This window comes from Mytilus galloprovincialis, chromosome 1 (genome assembly GCF_965363235.1).
Source record: "Mytilus galloprovincialis chromosome 1, xbMytGall1.hap1.1, whole genome shotgun sequence".
NCBI classification, from domain to species: domain Eukaryota; kingdom Metazoa; phylum Mollusca; class Bivalvia; order Mytilida; family Mytilidae; genus Mytilus; species Mytilus galloprovincialis.
In genome coordinates this window covers 61409593-61425346 of record NC_134838.1, presented here as the reverse complement: position 1 = coordinate 61425346, position 15754 = coordinate 61409593, and the positions used below count along the sequence as shown (strand labels likewise).

General features: G+C 33.3%; 1 protein-coding gene and 1 pseudogene across 1 annotated transcript in view; one reads left to right on the top strand and one right to left on the bottom strand.

Moving 5' to 3' along the window:
• The first annotated feature begins 3176 nt into the window (after positions 1–3176).
• LOC143084134 (uncharacterized) lies at positions 3177–4274 on the top strand (annotated as a pseudogene).
• A 3584-nt stretch (positions 4275–7858) lies between these two features.
• Positions 7859–15754, bottom strand: part of LOC143061509 (uncharacterized) — a 48431-nt gene continuing 40535 nt past the window's right edge. The window contains exons 17-19 of the mRNA XM_076233754.1: positions 14771–14798; positions 13442–13962; positions 7859–7887 (exon numbers count right to left, since the gene is read on the bottom strand). Of these exons, the coding sequence (XP_076089869.1) occupies positions 7859–7887; positions 13442–13962; positions 14771–14798 (578 nt within the window). The remainder of the gene's footprint in view (positions 7888–13441; positions 13963–14770; positions 14799–15754) is intronic.

The following is a 15754-nucleotide window of genomic DNA, read 5'->3' as shown; positions in this document are numbered from 1 at the left end:
AAAATTGCCGAAAATAGGCCCTGGTGGTTTTAGATATTTTGGCTCAACAAACTGTACGACAAGGGTTTTACTAATTGTTGATGGACTTTGTTACTATATTTAAAAAAAAATCTTTTTATCCGATGGATAGAATGTCCATTTACATTCATACTACATCTCTATATTTGTACATTACGGACCGAACATTCGAAATACATCAGGGGCATTATTAACGTTTTCGCTTGTCTTGGTAAGAACTGAAATTGCCCCAGACAGGATGAAAACTTAATATATATTTCCAAAACTACGAAAAGGACTTTGCCAAATGTTGAAATCCGAGCCAGACATTTTTTATTGTGGTGGGGTGGGGTTCTATCGATAGCTGTCTCTTAACAATCATACTGCATCTCTATCATCGGGTGGTTTCACCCAACAAAATGGAGGCAATAGTGTGAATAATTTTCAGCCCTCAAGTGACTAGTGGTAATCTCCTAACAAAGAAAACAGCAATAAAACTGTTCAGAAAATTACAAAATTAAAAACAAATTTTGACAACATGTAACACCAACTTATTGCTAATCATATTTCTTATACATAAAGAACTCCGTGATGTCAATATTACTGAAATTTGCATTTTCAAAATAATTAAATCCAAATTATCATTGTTTCAACTGATCAAACTTTTTTTAACGTTATGATTATCCGTTTAAATGCACATTACATACCATCTTGATACAGCACAACATGAAACAATGTCTTTCTGAACTAAAAATAACTGAAAGCACGAAAAATAGCATTTTCGGAGTTGAACTAAGAGTATAATGAAAATGTTAAATATTTTACAGTTTTCGCTTCTTTGGAGGTAAACAGGCAATGTACTCCAACTCATCCTCAAATGCATCAGGACCTACTGTGTCCATCTCAGTACACCCAAAACTAGGGGACTGCGTCGGATTGAAAACACTCATCGGCAAAGGAGACCCTACTGGCATTCTCCTTTGGTTCATCATTAATGGTGATGCATTAAACTGAAACGGCATTGGCATTGGTCCCATCGGATAATATCCATTGGCATATACTGTACGGGAGGAGCACTCGCGGAAGTTACTGTTGAACTAGTTGTAGTAGTCGTTGTAGTTTGATGGGTCTTAAATTTTGGAAACTCAACGCCTCTCTCCTCCATAAATCTCTGGATTGGATTTTTTGGTTTTTCTGTTGATCCGTGATTATCTTTTTGATACTTGTCCAACATTTGACCAAAACACCTGGCAGCCGAGTCCAAATCTTTCGGTATAATACCCCGGTAATGTTTATCCAAAACTGCAATGTCAGGATGAATTGCACCCATGGAAAGTTGTCTTAAACCAAAACTTCCTACCGGATAGTATTTATCTGTGTTTGTGTTTACAAGATGAGGTAACACTTTACTGAAAAATGTGTTTCATGTGTTCTCATATGTTTGCTTTTTTAAATGAAGGTTTTGTTTCACCTTCTCAAGATCCTTGGTTATATTTTTGACTGTTGCAGATGCGTCGTAAAACTGCCTTTTCTCAACATCGTGCTTGTCAATATCATTACACATCTGTCGACCTTCGCAAACTCCAAGTTCGCAGTTACGCTTCGTATGTCCGAGTCTCATATGACACTGTCCACACTGAGATTTAGTTTTGTCAATCTTTAAATTTGGATTGGTGAACTTTTTCTCCAAAGACTTGAGGTGTTCTTTAGCGCTTTCAAACTCAACACTTTTAACATGAACTTCATCTTCTAGCTCATCAATCAACAACTGTATTGGAGATCTGTACACACTTTTTCGTAACTGACGCTTACAACCGGACTCAAGTGCTTCAACAGGATCTCTGCTGGATTCGAATAAGCATTTCGGTTCCATAACATCTCTCTTATCTGTTGAAAAACCACTAACTTGTGGAGAGCATCCGTCAAAAGTTCTCAATTTCATCCGTCTCGTGTATGTTCCCTCGATCTCCCTTGAGCATCTAAACGCTTCCGATATACACGTATCACTAACGGCAATTATCCAGTTTTCCTCGTCGTCGAGATATTGGATTCCAAATATTTTCCCTACTAAGCTAGGTATCCGACACTGAATGTCACTTTTTAATTCCTCAAACGTGCATGGAGTTTTTGGAATATTGAACTTTCTTATTTTCCCAGGCCCATACGTTACTTGAACTTGTGTCGTGTCCATGATCAAGATCTTTGTTCTGTGTCTGAAACTCGTGCATCCCGAGCTACATTCGGTTTAGTCTATTTCTAAACATCAGGTTATTTAAGCTTCATACATGTTAAAATAACTGCTATAGATCAAAGTTATCAGTGTACTAAATCCCCTCTTTTGGACGATACCACTGGGCTTTTTTTTTGAAAGGTAAGCTTTACTCACTTTCCGTATACTAAAGTTATATGAGGGTGTGGATGGGGTTTACAAAACAGAAAATTATTATATTAAAAACTGCAAGACAAAAGTATAAAATATGAAAGAAGGATTAGAGAAAATTAGTGAAAGTAGATATAAAATAGCGAATCTATAAAGAATACAGAAAATTACCTCAAACGTGAATAATGAAACAGAGAAATGAAAGACCCCACATTCAGACCCTTTTAAATTGTTTTAGTAAAAAAGTTGTGAGGAACAATGTATTAACATAATTATAGATTTCATAAAATATATATAAAAAAAAACAAAGTCACATCTGAAAAAGGGCAGTCGAAACCAACGAACCAAATCGATAAGTAGAACAAAAAGAGACAACAACATTGGCCCGATATAAAAAGTAGGAAAATACAAAAATCCCCCCCCCCTTTCACCCCCGAAGATAACATATTACAGAGGCACCATTTCATTTAAATTTAGTGATACAATTCTTTAATTTTTTTTAAAGCAGTTGCATAGTCCGAAAAATTTATTATAAACACATTTGCAACCAAAAGTTCATTGGAAAATAGTTATTTCCGTTTCTGTCAACCGAAACGTAAATAAATCCATTTATTATTTCTTTTTTTTAACCCCATAAGATCAGTCATTTTTTTGCGAAAATAAGAATAGAAAACAGTTACCCATATATTAACCCGCCCAAATTATTTAACTAAGCCAATCGCATACATCCATAAATAAGTTATTTCGCGCTCACTTAATAGTTGGCGCATTTCTGAATCGATTGAACCTTATAATAAAAATGGCAACAAAGAAAAATAGTTACGGCCGGGAATACTTAGCAGGAAAGGCTACCGGGCGAGACATGAGAAGTTTAATAGTACAGGAAATGATAGAAGCTGGTGCAAATTTGAAAACTGGTGAAGTACCAAGAGGAGTGTACACAAAAATAGCCGACAAATTTAAGATCAACAGACAATCTGTTACAAATTTCTGGAAGAGATATGTCTCAGAAGGTTCAATCTTACAAAAAAAGAAAGAAAAAACAATGCTTGGAAGAAGAAAATTAAATGAACCAGACGTCAGATTAATTGAATTTATCCCTCAATAATTACAGCCAGGGAACTGAAGGATACGTTACTTCGTTATTCGCCTGCGAGTGCTTCCACTATTTATCGCACAATGTCCAGAGATCTTGATTTTACATTCAAACACTTACATCGTCCGTCCGGTGATAGATTTACACCGAGAAATATGAGAAATACCCAAGCGTATTTAGACTTTTGCCAAACTAAAAGGCCACATCAAATCAAGTTCATGGACGAGAGCGGATTCAAATTAGTCACTGCAAACAGAAATTATGGGCATTCGGAAAAGGGGGAACAGTGTATTGAAATAGGGAAATTTATTGAAGGTGCAAATTTAACTTTAAACTGTTTGATTGGTCTTGACTGCGTTTTGTATTTTAATTTTGTTGACGGTCCTTCAAATTCAGAGCGTTATCTTAATTTTTGGCACGAGGAAAGTTTGTCACAGGACTGTTATGGCCGACCGACCTTTTTACCTGGAGATTTGATAATTGTGCTTTCCACCACCATCAATCTGAGAGAATCCGTAATACTTTCTTTAATATGCAAGGCATTGATTATGGGTTTCTTCCGGTATACTCATCGGATCTGAATCCCATCGAAATGTGTTTTTCAAAAATGAAAACTGTTATAAAACAAGAAAGATTTAAGGAACTTGTCAGCAAAAATCTTAAATTAGCCGTGATAAAAGCCATTCAGGAAATAAATCAGTCTGATATTCAAGGATTTTATAGACATACCGGATATTTTAATGTTTAGATGTTTTGTTTTGTTTCATTGCAACAGTGAGTAGTTGTAGTAAATTCTTTTGTAGTCACGTGAGTTCATTGATAAAATTAAATCAATACAATGATTGTTGTGTTTATCTTATTATCGACTCCTAGGAATTGAACGATGGACAGATAGTGCGTGAATTTTTCTCGCTTCCTGATTGGAAGATATTACGAGACGTGAATAATCAAAGTTTATTGATTGGTTAGGACAATCCAAACCAAGTAAATGTCCTTCAATCCCGTAGAGTATCGGATTTGTCCTCTCTATTTTAGCAATTAGATTTTACACAGGTAACCTTTATCTATAAATAGTCGAATCTTCTGGAGTAAACAACAACGTTAAACGATAATAATTCAAAGCGTGTGACCTCACGTGTGTGATAAAATTTGCTGATTGATGCACGTGGCTATTCTAGTAAATGAATTAATCTACAAAGCGAGAGCACTTTCCATTTTCATCAGCTAAGAGTCGAATAGCCTTTTTGAAAGGCTAACGCTTGTTGGCCAATGAAATCGATCGATACATTTCAATTTCTTCAATACAAACAACTTTGTTATGAGTGATCGGGCAATCGCTAAAGTTGACTGCATTTGAGTGTAACTACTCTATTCAGTCTAAAATCTTGCAGCACAGTTATAGCATGAGTTCTGATTGAAGTCTTTGATTGAAAATTTAAATGCACATGGTTTCTGTGTTAAGTATGACGAGGTTCGGATGTTTTTGACTAGTGTAGCGAATGCTTTAATAACAAAAATACAAGGTGGTTTTCATGTCCCATTCGGTATACCTAACTGTGGTTCCTTAATCCAAGAAGGTGTGGGCAATTTGGCATTAATACCGAAACGATTGACGGTAAAAACACATTCACTCGATGGCGCGTGCTATATTCCAAAATTCAGTTCTAAATGGAATATTCGGATTTAGTATCAGACAACGGTTTGGACGGAAACAGGACAAATCATTAGTCTATGACGAAAAAGTATCCTCGCTAATGCAATGCTTACCCATTACAAAACCGGAAAAAAGGGGCGAACCGTCGCGACGTCAAAATGCACATGAACTTTTAAACACTTGCATAGATCCAATCGGCCAGGCTCCAGATATGTTGTGGGTAATTCGTAGAATGATATACAGAGAGGGATCTGTCTTGCCACATGAATTGTCTAGTAATTGTACCGAACAACTTGTTCCATTTTGACAAATTTAGCCAACCTAAAATAATAATGGCTCCCCATGTGCTTTTGGTTGGAAAACTGCGCAAAATGACAAGTTAGAGCCAGTATTCTTTGAGGGACAAATGGAATCAGACTTTTCCTACAAAATCTCATTTGTTTGTGTAAGGGGAAAAAAGCATGCCAGACAGCGTGTGTTTGCAAGCACCAGGGTGTTCCTTGCACTGATTTATGTTTTTTGTCAAAATTTAGGTAGTTATAACAATGTCCAGGTAGAATCAGCCGCCATAGCTGTTGACACAGATGAATTAACATGAAAATAGTTCTTGTCGTAATATTTGGTAACTTTATTTTAATTTGCTATAATTTTTTCGACGTTTCATTTGGTATGAAAATACATATATACCAAAACGGTCATATCGCAATTTTTGAATTTGTTCTACAACACGCTTGCAAAAATCGAGTATTATATCATTCCAATAACTATATTATATGAAAAGGTATCTTGTATTGAAATAGTTGGTATTCATTTAAAGAAAACTCAGTGACATGTCGAATCCTTGAAAACTGAAAGGAAATTTATCATAACTGCACATTTTGTTTGATTTATCAACTATGCATTTCGGATACTCTTTGGAAAACTTTTATCATAGAGTATTGAAGCCTTGCTATGTGTCGAGGTCAAATATCGAGGTAATTATGTTACTGTTTTTTATTACGCTTTATAATTTATATACCACGGACTACCTTCAAAAAAGTTAAATAAAACGTTGTTCTGACGTCATGCGCAAATATGAAAAAAAAAAATTGTATGAACTAACGCATTGCTACATATTATACTGCAATCAGCTATTTTACTGTACAGATAAAGCTATACGTACAAACGTTACGTCAATGACCTCAACTAACCTATAAGCCCCGCCTACTTACCGGAACTACTGTATTTCATCAACAACGTCACGTCACGACCATGACAACGTAAAGTAACAACGGTCAAACTTTGATGAATTTAAACTTGTTATGTCTTCAAATTGGTTATTTATATACCATGTTTATCATGTTTATCAAATGTTATTAATTAAGTTCATTTTCCCTTTCTAATTCCTATTAATATCGCAATGTCTTACCGCCTGGACTACGCTCATAGGGAAATACCCCCAAAGTGGTACCCCAAGAGGGAAATTCCAAAACACTTTTTTTTAACAATATTTGTTACATATTTTTTAATTTTTTTTATCGATTTCAGTATAAAAACAATGTACGTATAGTGTCTTGAAATATAAAAATATAAATGAAATTTATTTGTATTCGGCACGAAACGGGAAAATGCTCGGTATAACCTCGCATTTTCCCCGTTTCTAAGCCTCATACAAATAAATTTCATATTTAAAAACACTATACGTATATTGTCTAAATACCACTCATATAATTTATTGAATAGATTATTAATATAAAAAAATATCAATAGAATTGTTTCTCCAGATGAAAATAGGAATTTTTTAAGTGATGACCTTTGACCTTGATTTTCGGTATAATTGTACCAGATTTTATATTTACGACACATATTTTAAAAAACTACACGATTTCAGCTTTCCAATGAGCTATTAAAATCCCATGAGGTATTTAGGTAATTTAAATTTCTAAAATTGTCCTCTCCGCCGCTCCACTACTATAGGTGCCCTTTAAACTCATGAATGTGACCTACCGAATTAGACTATTTACCGGATTTGTTATAACACGACGGGTGCCACATGTGAAGCAGGATCTGCTTACCCTTCCGGGGCACCTGAGATCACCCCCAGTTTTTGGTGGGGTTCGTGTTGCTTAGTCTTTAGTTTTCTATGTTGTGTCATGTGTACTATTATTTGTCTGTTTGTCTTTTTCATTTTTAGACTGGCGTTGTCTGTTTATTTTCGATTTATGAGTTTGACTGTCCCTCTGGTATCTTTCGCCCCTCTTTTTTAAACATATTTCATTCATTGTTCCAGATTTATTTGAATTAATGCCTAATATTTTATTTAGTTCTGTTGTGTTTATCTATTCGTTTGTATCTTTCTTTATATTTTCATTTTTGTTTTACTTTCAACTGATTATTAATTAGGCTTATTATTTTAAGTTTTGCTCATCCTAAAGTAATTGGTTTTATTTGTGTGAAATTAAACACAAACAGTGTACTCGATAAGTTTTGCAAGTAACCTGTGGGGCGATTGCGTCGTCGTTTCATTACTAAACTTATCCCATCTAATCATGAATTTTTAAGACCGTCGGTCTTAGATTTTACTGTTGCCTCATTCCCCTCATGAAATTTTTTTGCAGTGTGGCCATCATATGAAGTTACAAATAAGTTGATACAAAAGTATTTCGATTCCGCTCCCACTTACCCTAAGCTTTCTAAAATCATATAGAAGAAATAAAATGTTGACTTTTACTGCGTATATTTATGTGACACATCAATGTTTTGATTCTGTATTGAATCTGCCTGCAAATGTTTCTAAGTAAATAGTTCAAGCATCAGCAGGTGATTCAGAATCACTTTACCATAGTCCTTCACCGTGATTTTTCAATTTATTTCCTTTGATAGTGTTGTCTTGATTTGCCAATGAAATAGTTTAGCAAGAACATTTTCTCAAAGGTTTATTCTTGGACCTAGCTTGTTTGTCACAATTCAATAATTCTGATATGCATATATGTTTAAATATGACCCCTTGATTTTTGGTTTTTAGACATAACTTTATTCAGACTCCCCCTTTTTGCGATGGGGTTAAACATGTTTTGTGAGATCTCAACCCTCCCCCTATATATTGTACCTCAAGCCAATGTAGAATAAACAAACCACAACAATACGCACATTGAAACTCAGTTTAAAAGAAGTCGAGTCCGATGTCAATAGTAGGTAACAAAAGAAACTAAACAAATTGACAATGATACATGAATTAACAAAGGACTACTACCAGTTACTGACATGCCAGCTCAAGACCTCAATTAAAGTGTTTACAATATTTTGTCTTTATCATATGACTATCAAGCACAATCCCTCCCGTTAGGTGTTTAGTATCATACTATCATAAAATATATGAGAAAAACATAACCTGTATCAAGCCAACAACTGGTTTTAGAATAAACGTGTTTACTTCCGATGCAAAGATCCTATAAGTGAATCAATATAAAGCCGAAATATGTATATATTTAATATTTTATTAAATGAGAAAGATATTGCACTTTGTAAAATAACCAGATTCAACATCTCCAAAAATCATATTTTATTTCCCCGAAATGGGTACGTCAATATCACAAATGTTTTCTTTTGAATTTTTATTTGCAAACCATCGATATTTGGAGAAAGTGTCATCCAAAAATTGATTTATTGTAGTCTCTTTTTTTTTTTTTTTTACAGGAACTACTAACTGCCATATCAGGCAGTCTACACTTGTGCAATACATGTAGTGAGATTGTGTATGAACTTCTTGATAAGATTTTATCTCGAAAAATAATAAGCTTATCATTTTTGGTGCATCTAAAGGGAAAGAATGAAACGCTTTCCATTTTTTCTAAAGTATGCAAATGTCTAGATTTAGACAATTTGTCAATTTTTCATATGCATTTTGCTGTCCTTCTGTTGGTCTGCAAATAATTGAGCCTTGTATTTTGACAATTGAATAATTTCGAACCTGTAAAAAAAAGGATTTTAGGGAATGTTCTTAAACCCATCATGCCCATTGGTGGTCTTTGGCTGTTATCTGCTCTTTGGTATTGGTGGTCTTTGGCTGTAATCTGCTCTTTGGTAGGGTTGTTGTCTCTTTGACACATTCCCCATTTCCATTCTCAATTATATTGAATGTCCTTTTTTAATAGGACATTCCATATTTTAAATATCATCTTCAGATTGTTTCTCTATAATCATCTGAAAGTCTTCGGTTTTTAGGCATGATCATGTTGGTGCGTTTTCTTATTGTTCGCTAGCTTGATGCATCTTATTGTTCGCTATCTTGAGTCTGGTGAAAGAAGATGTATAAAAGAATCTTCTTTATTTCAAAATAAGGAATCATGTTAATGATTGAGGACTCGATTGGTAGATGTATATAATTTTCTTGAACATAATTTTGCTTGCCTAAAATATAAGCTAGACTAAGATCATATTTATGTATTCTATTTCGAAGACGAATTATATCAAAATGTAAATGAGTTGTATTGTACGTGTTTTACTTAAAATAAACTCATCATACATGTAGATGCCAGGATTTAAGTTTTGTATTTGCGCCAGACGCGCGATTTGTCTACAAAAGACTCATCAGTGACGCAATAATACATAAAAGTTAAAAAGACCAAATAAAGTACGAAGTTGAAGAACATTGAGCACCAAAAGTCCCGACAAAGCACACTTTTAGGAATAAAATTGTAGAAATTGATGGCAATCTTTAACTTTATTTAAAACTGTTTTTTATCCTTCATATAGACGACACAGAACTATTGGCAGACAGTGCTTTGTTTGTTTGTTAGATGTATTTCTATTTGTATCAGTCTGATGAATTAAGCATTTTTCAAGTCATTGTTATAGTGGTTTTTTATGTTGTTCTGTTACACCACTGTCCCATGCATGTTAGGGGAGGGTTGAGCGATCACATACATGTTCAACCCCACCACGTTTTTTGTGTGCCTGTCCCAACTCCCAAGTCAGGAGCCAGTGGTTGTTTTTGGTTCATATCTGTCATAATTGTTTTTTTGTAAACTGTGGAGTAATAAATTAGGCCGTTAGTTTTCTCAATTGAATTGTTTCATTTTTTTTTCAAGTCAGGGCCTTTTGTCCGCGACACACAGTGTCGGTTTTTCGCATTGTTAAAAGCCGTACGGTTGCCAATAATGTTAACATCCACCTCATTTGAACTTTGGTTGATAGTTGTGTCATTAACAATCAAACTACCTCTGCTTTTTCCAATAATAATTAACAGAAACAGCTGGATTCTAGTGAATACTGTTAGGTTTGGAAGCTTAAAGTTAACGTCATGAAAATTAACGTAACGTAATGATTGTTTCACTATAGAGGAAGAATGCCGCCAACGGATTATGGGCATTAAGGCCAAGTTTTGACCCAGGAAATAAAACGTTGGACAAGTATTTCAAATTTGAACATAATGTTTGGAAATGCAGAGTAAAACACTATGCAAAAAATAAGATTTTTTTTATCTAATGACGTCGCAATTAAGTCATTATATACTACGTTTTCATGAAACAATGTAAATACAAAATTTGTGTATTTTTCCATCGTTACTTCAACTATGGAAAGATTGTGCGCAACCAAGAAAAACAAAATGATTTAAGAGATGTTTTATTATTACTATTGACATAATCTCACCAAATATAAAGTTGTTACTTGGATATGCACATACTTTGCCACACTAAATTATACTAAAAATTTGATGAAAAACAAGGGAAATTAAGAAATTTTACAAATTATAGAAATTTCGTCATGGTTTCTTTCCATAGTTATTCGTTAAATGTGAAATTGGTATTTATTTCCTGAATACCTTGAACCTACGTCTAGTTAGGACAAATTTATAACTTTTAAATTTGCAATAATATTTAAGCCAAATAAGGACCTTATTGCCCCCACTGCTTTACATTTTAAAATAGATGGCACTGATATTGGAAATTGTTAAAGAATTAACTATTTGGGTATAGTATTATATAGAACTGGTAATTCTTCAATAGCCCTCACGCACTTAACAGAAAAAGCCACACAAGCAGTGTTTAATGTGTTGAAATCGGGCCGCGTACACAACCTTTCCAGTCAATGTCACTTAGATCTTTTCAATATAGTTGTGAAACCCATAATACTGTATTGATTTGGAATTTGGGGGCATGGTTATGTTGATATTGCAGAAAGAATCCATCTGCAATTCTGTAAACTCCTTTTGAAACTAAAAAAAATATAGCTATATGGTATATGGCGAATTTGGTAAATATTCTTTGGACATTGATATTAAAATAATCTGATTGGTGTAAATTGGGATCTGCTTAAAACAACCGAGTTATCTTCTATCGCACATACACTATTAAAAACTATATTTACTGTTAAGGAGGCTTGAGGGTATAAAAATTTCAGAAAAAAATCAAACATTTGTTTTTCATTACAAATTTTATTTATTTCCTTTTGTAGTTGTTACTTAATCATATGGTACAAAAATCATTCAAAACAATCAATTCGTGGTGGCCCCAGATGACTTTCAAAATGTATACATCATTGAAAAAGTTCCAAATTATCTCCCTTTGGTGGAAAAAAATGCCATTTTTTTGGCTCTAAAATTGAAATATTTTTTTCAACTCATCGGTGACCTATCTTTTTTAATATAATTTCCATATGAGCTGTACTTAAACTAAATTATTGTAAAATTTAAGCGATTTCTGTAATAATTTTTTTTTTTTATATCGATATTACCTTTATTTCTCCTATTACTTCAACAGAAAAAAACCACCTTTACAAAAATGTATGCTTCTTTCGAAGGCAGATTGTGAGCGGAAATGAACGGTGACCCCACTTAATAATGTATGTACATTGTTAGTAAGTTAGGTTAGGAATATATTGGATGAATGTAACTTTTCAAAAATATAGATTACTTAAGGTTTTTGTTACGATATATGGTTAAAAGTGCACTTCAGCTGGGAATACAAGACCAATATAAACAATAATGGAAAACACAATTACAAAAGTCTACAAAAGTACATGCATGACTTAATTGCAGAATTTTAGGTTAGAATTAAATTTTGATAAAAATATTTTGAAATACTTGATTCGCAAGAAATAATTGTATAATGTAAATATAGAACCACAAGCCACAGGCTCCCGTTAGAAACAAGGAAGTGAAAAAATGTTGATAAAATTGAACATGTCGTCATCGTTGTAATCTTGGTAGCATAGGAGACACATATCATTAATTTATATCATGTATATGTAAGAATGTCCATTTTTGTTAATGACAAAAAATACTATTTGGCTCTTATTAGTACATAAAATTTATAAATACTGATGAGCAAATTAACCAGAAGGCCAGAGAAAGATTATACAAGTTCATAAAGTGTATAAAGGAACATTTGGGTACTGCTGGCTAAAAATTTTAAAACCACTGTATGGTTTACAAATGTAAGTAAAAATTGAATATTCCTATACATATTTCGCAATCTGAACCTATGTGTATGCAATGGTTATGAGAATAGAAATGATATTGTGGCTCTTAAGCTTGTTACCACAGATATTTGCATATGTGTTTTAAGTCACGAGAAAAACTACAAATAAAACCATACATATGTCTCGTTAGAAAACAGTACACACGATAACACAAAGATCCCGCTTCCATTACCCACCCTTCTGACCTCTTCTTAAAATCAAATGGTTACGAATGTTGACAAAGGTCACAATGCTGACAATAGTTTAAACGAAACTGTGTTTGATTTATCCTACAATTTTAGGTTTATGTAATCACTGGCCGATACAGTACGATTATCAACATTTATCATGTTTCGTATTTGGTTGTCAGTAGCCGATTGTTGTAGCCAATTATAAGGATTTGTAGGAGAACAAGGACCGAGTTTTTCGTATACATTATGCACGTCTTGATTACCTATACTATTAGTATTACTATTTAATTGTGCAGCTGGATTTATATCATTATATGCCATCTCATTTCCCTCAATGCGTTTAAGTTCATCATTATTCCCGATTTCTTTGTCTGCTTTTTGGTTGTCAGTAGCCGATTGTTGTAGCCAATTATAAGGGTTTGTAGGAGAACAAGGACCGAGTTTTTCGTATTCATTATGCACGTCTTGATGACCTTTACTATTTGTATTACTATTTAATTCCGCAGCTGGATTTATTTCACTATATGCCATCTCATTTCCCTCAATGCGTTTAAGTTCATCATTATTCCCGATTTCTTTGTCTGGTATTTGGTTGTCAGTAGCCGATTGTTGTAGCCAATTATAAGGATTTGTAGGAGAACAAGGACCGAGTTTTTCGTATACATTATGCACGTCTTGATTACCTATACTATTAGTATTACTACTAGTATTTAATTGCGCAGCTGGATTTATATCATTATATGCCATCTCATTTCCCTCAATGCGTTTAAGTTCATCATTATTCCCGATTTCTTTGTCTGCTTTTTGGTTGTCAGTAGCCGATTGTTGTAGCCAATTATAAGGGTTTGTAGGAGAACAAGGACCGAGTTTTTCGTATTCATTATGCACCTCTTGATGACCTTTACTATTTGTATTACTATTTAATTCCGCAGCTGGATTTATTTCACTATATGCCATCTCATTTCCCTCAATGCGTTTAAGTTCATCATTATTCCCGATTTCTTTGTCTGGTATTTGGTTGTCAGTAGCCGATTGTTGTAGACAATTATAAGGATTTGTAGGAGAACAAGGACCGAGTTTTTCGTATACATTATGCACGTCTTGATGACTGATACTATTTGTATTACTATTAAATTCCACAGCTGGATTTATTTCACTATATGCCATCTCATTTCCCTCAATGTCTCTTAGTTCATCATTATTCCTGATTTTAAAAAGGCAACACAAATGAGAATCGAAATAAGAATCAAAATGATAATCAATTTTAGTAAAAGAAAATTAAGTGATGTGCAATTGTTGGAGACTTCACATTGACCTCTACATTTCTTTCGGATGTTTTGTCTCGTTGGATTGCTGTCTAATAGATTTTTATCCATATATTGCATCTCCTTCTAGTCATTCAGTTCGGTAGGTCGATATTACAAAAACTTGTCTGTTGGATTACTTATTGCCTTTTCTCATTAAATCGGCATTAAAGTTTTGTTTTTTAGATGAATTGTAGAGGAAGCTAAATATTTCAGTAGTTCGATAGTTTGCGTAAATTATTTTTAATTTTTAACATACGAAAATAAAAGTCTTACAAATTACTAAAGATATATTATCAATTGTTTGAACAAGAAAGAAATGATAAATAAAATCATGTTACAAATTGAAAAAAGGAGAACATGGTACGTTTTATGTTGTTTCTTGTGTACTGTTTTTTTTTTTGTCTTTTGGTCTTTTCCCTGTTTTTGACATGGCGTTATCAGTTTATTTTCGATTTTTGAGTTTGAAGTTGGTATATTTCGCCTCTTTTTACAGTTGTGATTCCAAATGATATTGACGAGTTAGATGTTACATCATTGTATTTGCATAAATTTGAAAGCTTTTTTTATCATCATAAAATCATCTTTAAATCATTAATTTTGCCCGTTGGTTGACAAAGTCGAATTGTTGATTTTGTAAGGTTTTGTTGACTTTCCCCCTTTTTGATTTTAACATCGGAGTTTTTTCATTCATAATTTTATACAAACCCTGAGTTTTCTCTCCTCTCAGACAAGGCTGAAACAAACAAACATTTAGAATTAGAACAGGTTAAGTATGTCATCGTTAAATGGTTGATACATACAAATAAAATGAAGCGGCATATTTGTATTATATGTAATTGGTAAATTTATATATCATATATGTTAAACACTACAGACAAAATTCATTTACAAAAACACTTATTTCCTTTTAAACAATATGTGCAAATCAATTTGACACGGAACACGTAAATTCTGGACTTAGTTATGTAGTCTCAATACATCTTTCCGAGAGAGTTGCCATTAGAGAACATAATAATATTGTGAACAATAGAGAATATCAAAAACAACAAGCAGCAATTAAGCAAGTACATGTTTACTACGCAACATACAAAATGTAACATATCAACATATTTAAATAAACGAAATATACATTTTAAAAAGACTTAGAAACAGTACATGAAATTAAATGAATCTGTATTTAATTTAGGAACAACATTATACACTTCAGCCTGACGATTAAAATTCGACTGAAACTCTTTTGCCAATAGACTGTGGTTGAGAAATTGCGCTTGGTTAAGAAATTACGCTTCGTTGAAATGTTAATTCAATTTAATATTGAATATGTCTCTTCAAAGTTTTTATGTTCTACAAGATTACAAACTTTTAAATACAATTGTGCATTATCAGGGTGTCATTCGATTTATCTAGAGAAATGGACGTGAAAGAATATCTAACGGTGGTCAAGTATTGCGAGACGATTGTGAAAGCTCTGGTACCGCATCGTGAAAGAAATCTAATCGAGAAGACATATGAAAGGTCAACTAATAATATAATTTAATTACTTACACGGACAAATTTACGACAAAGTAAAACTGTCTGTCAAAACGGGCCAACATTATGATCAGTATGTGAGAAAATCCAGTTTTAAAAGTAGTACATAGTTTTTACAAAACAACAAAATACAGATTGCTCCTCGATATTTCAATGACA